At 48.2% G+C, this 11,783-nt stretch overlaps 1 protein-coding gene across 15 annotated transcripts in view; it reads right to left on the bottom strand.

The window, feature by feature from the left end:
* Positions 1–11,503, bottom strand: part of Zmym2 (zinc finger MYM-type containing 2) — a 90,194-nt gene extending 78,691 nt beyond the window's left edge. The window contains exons 1-3 of one of the 15 annotated variants that reach the window (XR_013042430.1): positions 9,874–10,001; positions 9,007–9,072; positions 7,882–8,017 (exon numbers count right to left, since the gene is read on the bottom strand). Coding sequence is in view for 2 of the 15 variants with exons in the window: in XM_076545070.1 (XP_076401185.1) it covers positions 9,007–9,072; positions 10,910–11,046 (203 nt within the window). In the remaining 13 variants the exon portion in view is untranslated. Of the gene's footprint in view, positions 1–7,881; positions 8,018–9,006; positions 9,134–9,412; positions 9,756–9,873; positions 10,124–10,165; positions 10,332–10,909; positions 11,241–11,401 lie in introns of those variants that run through there. The other 14 variants (XM_076545076.1, XM_076545077.1, XM_076545074.1 and 11 more) reach the window with 14 other exon arrangements.
* Positions 11,504–11,783: the final 280 nt, after the last annotated feature.

Genomic DNA, 11,783 nt, shown 5'->3' with positions numbered 1-11,783 from the left:
CAGCAGCTATGAACACCAAGCTGCTTTTCCAGAGGATCCAGATTCTATTCACAACACCCACATGGACAACACACCACATCTGTTAACTCTCCACTTCCAGAGAATCAGACATCGTCTTCTGGCCTCTATTAGCACCAGACACACAGTGTCACTCAAGACACAAATGCAGGCAAAAACATCCATACACATAAAATAATACAACAGTAATTTTTTAAAACTTAAAAAAAAAAAAAGTTACTGAGGGAGGTAGGGGCACATGCCTTTAATCCCAGCACTCAAGAAACAGAGGGAGGCATGAATCTCTGTGAGTTCAAGGCCAGCCTGGTCTATAGAGTTCCAGAACAACCAGTACAACACAGAGATACCCTGTTTGTGGAGGAAAAGGGGGGGGGGGGGGAGAATAGCTACCAAGAAAGAAAAATTTAAGAACCAAAATTAAATAAATATAAATTTAGACTCTAATAAATACCTATCTTATTATACTGATAAAGATAAAAATGCTTCTATTACCTTTTACATTTTTGGGTAAGATTTTATTTATGTGTGTTGCATAAGGGTCAATGTATAACATAGTGTGTGGTTCTCTGAAAGAGCAGGAAATGCCCTTAACCACTAAGCCATCTCTCCAGTCCCCTTATAATGCCATTTTGTTTTTAATTTTTTATTTACTTTTGACACAAGGTCTCAATATATAGCCTTGGCTAGCAGGAGCTCAGGTAGAGCAGGTTGGCCTAGAATTCAGAGCCCCACCTACCTCTGCCTCTGAAGTTCTGGAATTAAAGGTTATGTGCCACCACACCCAGCTAACTGATAGCTTTTATAAGTATCTCACACTAAATTTTAAGCACAATCTCCATGGGACGCAAGCACTACCCTACCCAAAAAAGTTAAAACTGCCTCAAAAACTACAGTGGAGGCCAGGCAGTGGAGGCACACACCTCTGATCCCAGCACTAAGGAGGCAGAGGAAGGTGGTATCTGTGAGTTCAAGGCCAGCCTGGTCTACAGAGTGAGCTCTATCTAGGGCACCCAAAGATACACAAAGAAACTCTGTCATAAAAAAGTGGGAAGGAGGCCAGGCAGTGGAGGAGCACACCTTTAATCTCAGCACTCGAGAGGCAGAGCCAGGCGGATCTCTGTGAGTTCGAGGCCAGCCTGGTCTACAGCACAAGACCCAGACAGGCACCAAAACTACACTGAGAAACTCTGTCTCAGAAAAACTGGGGAGGAAAAAACTATGGCAGAAATAATTGGTGAAGACACCCAACATCAACCTTTGACCTCCACATGTACACACATGTACATGTACATACATACAACACATACAATTATATACATGAAGAAAAGCTTATTCTTGGCCAAAGAAAAGAGAAGTTATTAATTCTAATTTTCAATAGGCTGTTAGGAACTTAAAACAGACATAATGATACCCTGTATCCTACTCTGCTTCAGCGTCAATGTGACATGGCCTAGAATAATCTAAGGGAGAGTTGCAGTTGAGTGACTGCTCAAATCAAGATGGCCTGTGCCATGTCTAAGGAACATTGGCTGATGAATAATAGGGGATGGCCCAGCCCAATGTGGGAGCAACACACCATCTCTGGGGCAGATGGGCCTGTGCTTGAAGCATTTATCTATTCTTTATCAATAAAAACTGAGGAATCACCTATCAGGGTAAGAACCTGAACTAAATGATCATAAAAGTGGCAGAGATGCAACCAGTGACCTTTACCTTTCTCTTGCTCCTTGATCCAAAACAGGTGATACCCTCTCTAAAACTCATCCTACTACTTCCTGTGTCTTTCTGTCCTCAATCCTCCAAAACCTCTATGGCTAATTTTGGTGAGCTAGTAGCTAGCTCCACCCTCTGACTCAAAGCAAATTTTACTGGCAGTCTTGGGAACATCAGAATGACATCAAAATAGCACACAACATGGGTTGTTTAAGAAAACTAAATAAGCCCAGCATGGTGGTACATGCCTTTAATCCCAGCACTCAGAAGGCAGAGGCAAGTGAATCTCGAGTTCAAGGCCAGCCTGGTCTACAAGTGAGTTCCAGGACAGCCAGGGCTGTTGTATAGAGAAACCCTGTTTGGGGGGGGGGGGGGGAAAGAGAGAGAGAGAGAGGGAGGGAGGGAGGGAAGGAGGGAGGGAGGGAGGGAGGGAGGAAGGAAGGAAGGAAGGAAGGAAGGAAGGAAGGAAGGAAGGAAGGAAGGAAGGAAGGAAGGAAGAAAACTAGTTAAACATGAGCCTGTGAGCAAGGAAGCAGTGTTCCTCCACAGTTCCACTCCCAGTTCATGTTCCCTTCCCTCAATGGCAGACTGTGTCCTCAAAGTACAAGCCAAACAAACCCTCTCTTCTTCAAAATTGCTTTTGGTACAAGTGTCTTATCACAGCAACAATTAAAAAGGAAAAAGAAAAGAACTGAATTTGGTATCAGAGTCAGGCTGTGGCTATGATGAACCACCATGAGGCTTTTTATGCTTTTGAACTATCTCGCTGAAGGATTTTCAAACTTTGAGTTGGAAAACCATGGCAAAATAGTGCTTAATGAATGAGCTATTTCAAATGGAGTTTGAAAGATAAGAAGCAAAGACTCTTAATCAGAATTGTTTGTGCTGTATTCTGAATTATCATTGTGTGGTTCCGGGTCAGCTAGGGCTGAAAATTCATCTGTGATGAACAAGAGGTCAGTATCACTGAAGTGCAATCTTCTAGGCAGTTATTTCCTCAGGGTTGGCACACAGACGCTGGGAGAGGGGGAAGAACATGAATGCTGCATCTCAAGCCAAAACTTGGCAACTTGTCAGAACTGTCTGCCTGGTACTGTTTTAAAGGCATAAAAAAATTGCAGGATTTGAGGGGCTCATGGAGAGGGGCTGAGGCCTGGCGCGCTGTAGTAGTCAGAGACTCTAATGGCAAACTAGGAGAGGCCTCACGGAAAGTGCAGTTACAGTGGACAACTCAGATAGTAGATTCATGGCTGTAAGACATCCCAAGAATATCAAGTGTGACAGAGATGGCCCAAGCCTACAAGACAAGTTGTCTATGCTGTGGATGACACAGCCGCCAAGCACTGTGGAGCCCAGATGACGACTGAGTCTCAGATGCCAGACCCTGAGCTTCAGAATTTGGATTTATACTGATAAGATTTTGAGTTTGCTTTCACCTGAATATAAATATGCCCAGTTCTTTCTCCAAAGAATATTACTTGTTTTCGATTTTATAGAGCCTCCAGTTAAAAGACTTTTAACCTTTGAAGAGATTAAACTTTTCAAGTATTGGAAATTTTTAAAGACTGTGGGACTTTGAAAGTTGGACTACGTTTTATTTAATGATATTAACGTAAGATCTTTGAGACAAGGAAAGAATTGAAAGGCTATGGCTTAAAGTGATATGTCTGTGTGTCAAGTAGTTAGTTTGAGTCAAGTAGTAGAAACCTAGTTAGTTTCAGCTGTCAATGTGACACATTCCAGAGTATCTAAGGAATATCAACTGAAGGGCTGCCTAGATCAGATTGTGCTGTGCTGTGCCATGTCTGTCCTGTAGTATTAGTTTAACTATGTAAAGATGTGTTGCATTTGTGTTGCAGAACAGTTGTTTAACTATGTAAAGATGTGTTGTATGTGTTTATGCTGCATTTGTTCACTATGTGAAGATGTGGTGCTGTTTTACCTTGCCTGCCTAAAGCACCTGACTGGTCTAGTAAAAAGCTGAACAGCCAACAGATAGGCAGAAGTGATAGGTGGGGCTGGTGAGCAGCCAGCTGGGGCACAGCCAGCTGGCCAGACAGCCAACAACAGCCAGGGAGCAGCCAGAGGCCAGACAGACACAGAGAACGCAGGAAAGTAGGACATCAGAATGAAAGAAAGGCAAGAAGCCCTGAGGCAAAACATGGATGAAGAGAAACAAGTTAAATTATAAGCTCATAACTTTATAAGAGCTAGTGGGACACGCATACGATAAGACCAATTTGGGGGTTGGTAGCCCAAAGAAAATTCCAACTACAAATGTCTATGAGGAATTGTCTATTAATATGGTAGGGTCCAGCCCACTCTGGGCAACACCATCTCAGGACAGGGAGGCCTACGCTGTCTAAAACTATCTGAGTAGAGTATAACAGCATATCCTTTAATTGCACTCTGGAGGCAAAAGCAGAGGCATGCAGATCTCTATGTGTTTAAGTGCAGCCTGGCCTACATAAGAAGTTCCAAGTCAGACCAGGTTATTTAGTGAAATTTTGTCAAAAAAGAAAAGACAGAGGAAAAGAAGAAAAATAAAGAGAGGGGGAAAACAATGCAGCAATCAGCATTCCTCCATGATTCCTGCTTCCAGGTTCATGGCTTGAGTTCCCGCCCTGACTTCCCTCAATGATGGACTATGACCTAGAAATGTAAAACAAATAAACTCTTTCCTCCCCTAACCTGTTTTTTTTAACTGCAACAAAGAAGCAAGCTTGGATACTCTGTCTCAAAATATATATATATATATATAATAATAAAAGTAGTAGTAGTAATATAAATAAACCACAAATCACACTGTGTGATCAAGTGATTATACTACCTCACTAATTTTCTAACTCTAAATTGGATTTTTAATGGTTAACAAGAATTTTATCCTGCAGTTTAACAAAAGTACTATTATTCAAACTTCATTTTTACATTGATATGCTTTTAAACAAAATAAAAAGCGTGTTGTAATTCACCCTTTAAGATGATCAGCTATCTTTTTTTATTTATTTATTTATTTATTTATTTATTTGGTTTTGGTTTTTTGAGATAGGGTTTCTCTGTGTAACAGCCCTGGCTGGCTGTCCTAGAACTCACTCTGTAGACCAGTCTGGCCTCAAACTCAGAGATCTACCTGCCTCTGCCTCCCCGAGTGCTGGGATCAAAGGTGTGCACCACCAGCACCATACCACACCAGGTTTTTTTCACCATGGAGCCCAGCACCAAAGATGCTCTTGCTATTTGCCATGTTGAAAACAAACCAACCAAAGGAAGGGAGGGGAGGGGAGGGGAGGGGAGGGGAGGGGAGGGGAGGGGAGGGGAGGGGGGGAGGGGGGAGGGGAGGGGAGGGGAGGGGAGGGGAGGGGAGGGGAGGGGAGGGGAGGGGGGGAGGGGAGGGGAGGGGAGGGGAGGGGAGGGGAGGGGAGGGAAGGGAAGGGGAGGGGGAGAGGAGGGGGAAAGAGGAAGAAAAGGCAGTAGTTTTAAAACTAAGGTAACATAGGCTGAGGTTGTAGCTCAATGACAGACTCTTGCCTAGCATAGGTTAATGAGGCCCTAGGTTAATTCCCCATTATTGCCCCCCCCCAAAAAAAGGAAGATGGGCTACAGATATAAATTTTCTATTTCCAACTCCAATCATGTAAAGCAGAATTTCCTGGATGATACACAAAAAGTAATGAACTGTAAGTGTTGCTCTGAACCTCATACTTCAAACTTATGCATTTCTCTAACAGCATTTTTTTTCTCAGTGGCAACTTTATGAGTTAAATGTATTGGGGTCTGCACAGCTTTTGGATTTGATTATGTTCAATTCTAAAATCCTCATTCTATACTGTTAGTAACAGGAGAAAATCAACTAAAATTAAAATAAAAATTTACTAAGCATGGAGTGCAGGCAATCTCTTTCCTAATGAGAGATATTACAGAAAGAGAATCACTGTCTGTCTGTCTGTCTGTCTGTCTGTCTCTTTCTCCCCCCCACTCTCGTTACCATTGTGGTAGTTCACACATGTAATTCCAGCACTCAGACTTGATAATAGTCTGAGCCTTTCCTTATAGTCATAAAAACACACAGAAGTGAATATGCCTAATATTTCCTGTAAGAAGTCCCTTTAACATCATAAACGACGTAGTTAATGGCAACTACGTGAAATGGGACAGATATCAATGCATAAAGAGACAAAATTAAAACTATACCACAACTTTTAACAACAATTTAATATATAATACCAGAGCATCTTATTAAAGGCAAAGATTTACTCTGTCACAACAGTACTGTTTGTATACTTCTATAACTCAAACAAGCAAAACAGAGTAAAAGCCTACAAAATGATTCCAGTTATACAAATCTATGATCTGACAAGTTCATATCCATGCAAGCTGGAAATGGCTTTTGTTTTTTTCGTTTTTTTTCGAGACAAGTTTTCTCTGTGTAGTTTTGGTGCCTGTCCTAGAACTCGCTCTGTAGACCAGGCTGGCCTCGAACTCACAGAGATCTGCCTGGCTCTGCCTCCCGAGTGCTGGGATTAAAGGCATACTGCCCAGGCCTTTTGTTTTTTTTTTTTTTTTTTGGGGGGGGGGGCAAACTGGAAATGTTTTTATGTCAGCTTCTGTGGAATACCAAAGAACTGACTCAGCAAATGAGGGACACAAAGTCAGGCCATGTCAAGTGGCGCATACTTACGATCCTAGAACTAGGACGGAGGCAAGAGAACTGCTGCAAGTTCTAGGCCAGCCTGAGCTACATAGCAAGACTCCCTCTCTCTCTCCCTCTCTCTCCCCCCCCTCCCCCCCCTCTCTCCCCCCACCTCTCTCTCTCTCTCTCTCTCTCTCTCTCTCTCTCTCACACACACACACACACACAAAGCGAAACAATAAAAACACAACAACTAAGAAAAAGTGGGGAAGGTAAGTCAATCCACTTGAAAGGTCCTGTAGTGTAGTATCTGAATGGCTTAATTCCTAAAAAGAGCTTCACTCTCAGGTTTATATTCAAGCCAGGCATAGTGGTAAACACCTGCAATTCCAGCATCCCAGCACTTGGAATGCTGAGTTCAGGGTCAGCTTGGTCTACAAAGTGAGTTCCAGGACTATATAGTAAAAACCTCATCTCAAATAATAGTAATAGTAATAATAATAATGTTTCTTACAAAATTTTCAGACTAATCTGGACATATACTGCAAAAAATGATACAAACAACCTCTACTGGTTTTGATGAGGTAGTAAAAAAACATCTAAATGAAGCAGGCCATAGTGGCACATACCTGTAACACCACCAACTAGGAAACACAGGCAGAAAGAATAGCCCAAGGACATCCAGTGCTACAATGAATTCAAGGCCAACCTGGGCCATAATTCCAGTCAAAATTAATTAAATAAAGAAATAAGTACAAGTTAAGCATGGGTGTGGTCCCCCCCCTTCTTTCCCCCAAGACAGGGTTTCTCTGTGCAGCCCTACTTATGCTGGAACCCACTCTGTAGACCATACTGGCCTCAAACTCTTGCCTTTTTAGTGCTTGGACTAAAGGTATGTGCCACCAACACCTGGCATTCTCTTATTTTTTAAAAAGAAAGAATTCAACAGGATTCAAGCACTTTTTATGTTTCTACTTCCAGGCAGGAAAAGATCATTTCTGACTCAGTTTCAAATGTGAGATGTCATGAGAACCTTAAAGTAAAGTTTGGTTGCTAATGTTGGGCTCCATCATCAATCACACTGCTTAAGTTCAGACCTTGCTTTACTAAATATTACCCCATATCTTTCTATGCCTATTTCCTCCTCTGCAAAATTAGGAATGAAAACAGTATTCAAAAGGAAAAAATATTAGCTAGCTAGCTATACTACCAAGTTCTCCAGTGAATTAAATTACTTAAAACACATTTTAAAAAATTGTTTAACACTGGGTTGGAGAGATAGCTCATCAGTTCAAAGAGAGCACTTGTTCTTGCAGAGGACCCAAGTTCAGTTTCCAGCACTCCCACAATGGCTTACAACCATCTCCAGTTCCCAGAGAATCCAATACCCTCTTCGGATATACTTGGTCACCAGATACATGTATTGTGCACATACATTCCATGCAAGCAAAATACTCATATACATAAAAAAATAAAAATAAAAGAGAACCACAAGCACCAATACTAATATAACAACACACCTTTGCAAGTCTACCAATTACAGCACGAGCTGTCCTGGGCTCAAAAAGGACGTTGGAGACTAGGGCGCAGCTCAGGTGGTAGAGTGCTTGCCAGCATGCAGGAAGGACTGCGTTTGATTCCCAGCACCACATAAACCTGGCAAGAGGGCACATACCTGTAATTCTAGCACTTAGGAAGTTGAGACAGAGGGATCAAGTTCAAAATCATCTCCTACTCTATACAACAAACGTTCAAGGTCAACCTGGGAGACATTAGATCCTGTCTCAAAGTAAGTGACAGATCTGGCAAGATGGCTGAATGGATAGAGGTGCTTACTGGCTGAGCCTAACCACATGAGTTGGTTCCACGGAACCCAGTAAGCCTCGAAGAGTAGAACCAACTCCAAAACCTGTCCTGACCTACACACTGTTGCTGTGGCATGTGCACCCACACATCAGGTACTCACACACAATAAAAAAAAAATTTAGCAATTAAAAGAAGAGTAACTTAATGGAAGCTTTATCAACACCGGAGATGAAAAACTAAGCAGAGACTACACAGCTCTGAGCAGCAGCTACTTGGTGAGGTGAAACAGAAGGTACTGAAGGAACAGATATTCTGTCCTTTCTTAACCAAAGACATGAAAAGATCCAGAAACGCATCCACTGTTAAGGTTCAAATTTTGTCATTTAGATCAGACATAAAAAGTTAAGCAGCTCCCTCTAGTTTTTCAATACCTTAGACCAATTAACCATTATGACAAGAAAAATGTCAAAAAATGGTTGCGTGCACTTCAAACAAAATAACGTTAATTCCCACTTTGCAACTCTAGAGGGCACCAGAAATATGCCCTCCTTCACAACACCCCTCCTCCCCGGTAACGTGAGCAGCTGCAGAAGCCCGTCGTCTGGTTGCTGAGGTTGGTATTGCAGCAGCAGAAGCGATGTCTGCAGCGGTGGAAACAGCAGCGCCCACTCCCAGCTGCCTCACCAGGCATCACTCGGGCTTCTCCCCGGGAGCAGCTGCCACCCAAGCGAAGGCTCCTCCCCCTGAAAACAACCAGGAGGGCCAAGTCCCATAGCTGAACCCCTATAACCTGACGATGCCCTCTGTATTAAGCAACAAATTGGATGCAAAGGACTCACAATGGGGGTGTTTTCCTCACTTTCTGCCAAAGATGCACCAGATAGGGTTGAACGAAATTTCTGGTCCTGGTATAAGAGAAAAAAAAGGAAAAGAAAAAAAATGGATGAACACCCAATCTGGTAGGAGCACCAAACCTATTTCACCAGGAGGAGGCAGAAAAGGGACTAAGAGGTCAAGGAGGTTCGGCCCTTCTATTATTACCCTCAGCCCACGCAAAACAGCCCACTCCTATGCAAGTGGAGCGAAATATTTATTTGGGGCTAAAACCTACGTGAAGCCACAATCTGCAGGGGAAGGGACCAGAGGGCATCAAGCCTACTCCTGGGAAGGGGAGGGGGGGGAAGGGCAAACATTGCCCCGACGCCAGCAAGGGGCTTGCACTCCCTCTCAAATCCTACCACCCACCGTCATTCCAGTCAAACTCGGCATCAATTTACAGGTAAGAAAACAGTTCACGTCTGCGCTGGGCTGATATTGCCCATATTTGCCCCAAGCAGTTGCCCTGGGCCCGAGGTTTGCCCCCCCCTGCAGTCCGCGACCGGCAGCGCTGCCTCCCCGTCCGCCATTAGAGACCCAGCCAAACAATACGTGAGGAGCAAGAGCCGCGCAGCACAGCGCCGGGGAGGAGACCAGCGACGAAGAGGACCCGGCGAGACTCAGGCGGCGCCCCTCGCCTTCGAAAACTTGGGGTCTCGGTCAGGCAGACCGGGTGGGAGTGCGGCCCCCAGGCGGGAGGGCCCAAGGGCCCCTCCCCGGCCCGCCCGCCCGCCCGCCCGCAGCACAGAAAGGAAAACACCCCACGACCTCCGGCCGCCGCCGCCCGCGCCCCGAGGCCCCCGCGCCCCCCGCCCCGGCGTCCGCCTCACCCAGCCCGCCCGGCCGCGCCCGCGCTCCCTCAGCCCTCGGGCCGCACGCGAAGACGCCCGGGACATGAGCGCGGCCCCCAGCGCACCCCGAGGCCCCGACGCAGCAGCGGCGACACCGGCCGCCGCGGGCTGCTTAAGCCCGGGTCGGTGGGAGGCTCCCGAGGCTGCCCTCACCCATCTCCGCCTCCCCAGTCGCCCCCGCCTCCGCCTCCTCCTCCCGAGGCTGCGCCGCTCTCAGCCACCCCCACTCTCCGCGGCCCTCGACAGGAAAGACAGCGGGGAAAAGCCTCACCCGGTTCTGGCTGCAGCTCCGCGGAACGAACCTCCCCTCCCCCGGCCCACCCCCCTTCGGCGACACGCACAACTCCGCTCGGTCCAGTCCCGGCTTTAGCGCTGGGGAGGAGGAGGGAGAGGAGGCGGCGGCGCGGCGGAGCCCGGGGAGGCCCCGCCCTCCGCACGCTCATTGGCTGCTGGCGAAGGCGGCCCCGAACGCCTCGGGCATGCCCATTGGCTCCGTCGGCTTTCTTTCAAGGCCCTCCTCGGTGAGGTAGTCAGGGCGGCTGTCCGTCAAACGCGGGCCACGCCCTCGAGCCTGCTGTTCCCTCCCCCCTGCCGCCAGCCTCGGGCTTAGCCCGCCCTCCCTCCCTCCCTCGGTGCCCCCGCCCCGCCCCGCCCCCACTCGCCGGGTCCGCCGGGGTCAGAGCCCGAGTGGCGAGGCCCGTGGTGCCGATCGCCGTTCGGCCTCGGGCCGGGGCATCTTCGTCGAGGCTTCCCGCGGGGCCCGGATCGGGCCACCGGGCCTTGGCCTCCAGACGGTCGCCGCGGTCCCCCGCGACTCGGGGTCCCCGAGGAGAGACGCGGCCTCGATGCCCCAGCGTCCTCCCTGTCCAGGCCCCAAAGGCCCGGGAGACGGGCGAGCCCCGCAGTGCCTGCGGCGGGCCGAGGGGGCGGGCCGGGCCGCGGCTGCAGGGGACCGGCGCGCTGGCCGCCGTGCAGGCGCCTCCACCGTGCCTCGCCCGTGGGAACGGTCCCCCACCTCCGCCATGGCTGCGGCGGGAGGAGACGTCGTCCTCCATTTTGTGGGATCTGGTGGGAGAACTCGGTGCCCATCGGAACCGAACCCCGGGGCGCCGGGGAACTTGGCCCCGAACAGCCCCGACCGCGCTCCACCATCGGCCATGCCCTCGGCGGCCAAGGGCGTGCGCGCCTAGGTTGCGGCGAGGGCCACACGACGGTGCGGGGCCCAGGTGCTGCCGCCGGAAGCCGCGGGCCCCCTAGCGGGCTCAGGCCCCGGGGACCCGGGCTGTCCGGGCTCGGCCGTCGGTGCCTGGCAGAGCGCGCGCTCCCGGGCCTGCTCAGCGCCCGTCCTCTACGTTGACGGGGCCTCGGGCCACCGCGCGCCCTTGGCTCCTCCTGCCCGCCGCGGCCCCGTGGGCAGCGACCCTCGCCCGGGAGCCCCGCGGGGCGCGTTCGGAGCGGAGCCGCGGGAGGGCGGCACGAGGGTCTTTTGTTCCTCGTCTACACCTACGTCTTCGGCGGATGTCATGGTGCCGGATTTCCAGGACTCCCTGTAGAGACTTAGGAGATGCACCTCGCCCTGTCGGTTGTTAGTGGGATTACAACCGATGCTGTTGGTGACTTCCCCAGCCAAATGGATGCGTGAATTAGACCTCAATTTCCAGATTGACAATACTGCCTATTAATGAGACATATGACGTTACATTTTAAAGCTCTTCGGAATGATAATGAACGTGAAATTTTTAATGAAGTGAATTATCGATTCAGGACTCAAGACTAATGTGTAAACTCTAGTGGATGCCATTTATAAAGTATAACCTGGTAGAAATTGAGATTCATTCTCAATGAAAATTATACACAAGTGCTTTCACCCGCGTCTAAATTCCGTACAT

The sequence above is a fragment of the Peromyscus maniculatus genome, chromosome 9, assembly GCF_049852395.1.
Source record: "Peromyscus maniculatus bairdii isolate BWxNUB_F1_BW_parent chromosome 9, HU_Pman_BW_mat_3.1, whole genome shotgun sequence".
In the NCBI taxonomy this organism is placed as follows: Eukaryota; Metazoa; Chordata; class Mammalia; order Rodentia; family Cricetidae; genus Peromyscus; species Peromyscus maniculatus.
This window is presented reverse-complemented; position numbering and strand designations above follow the sequence as displayed.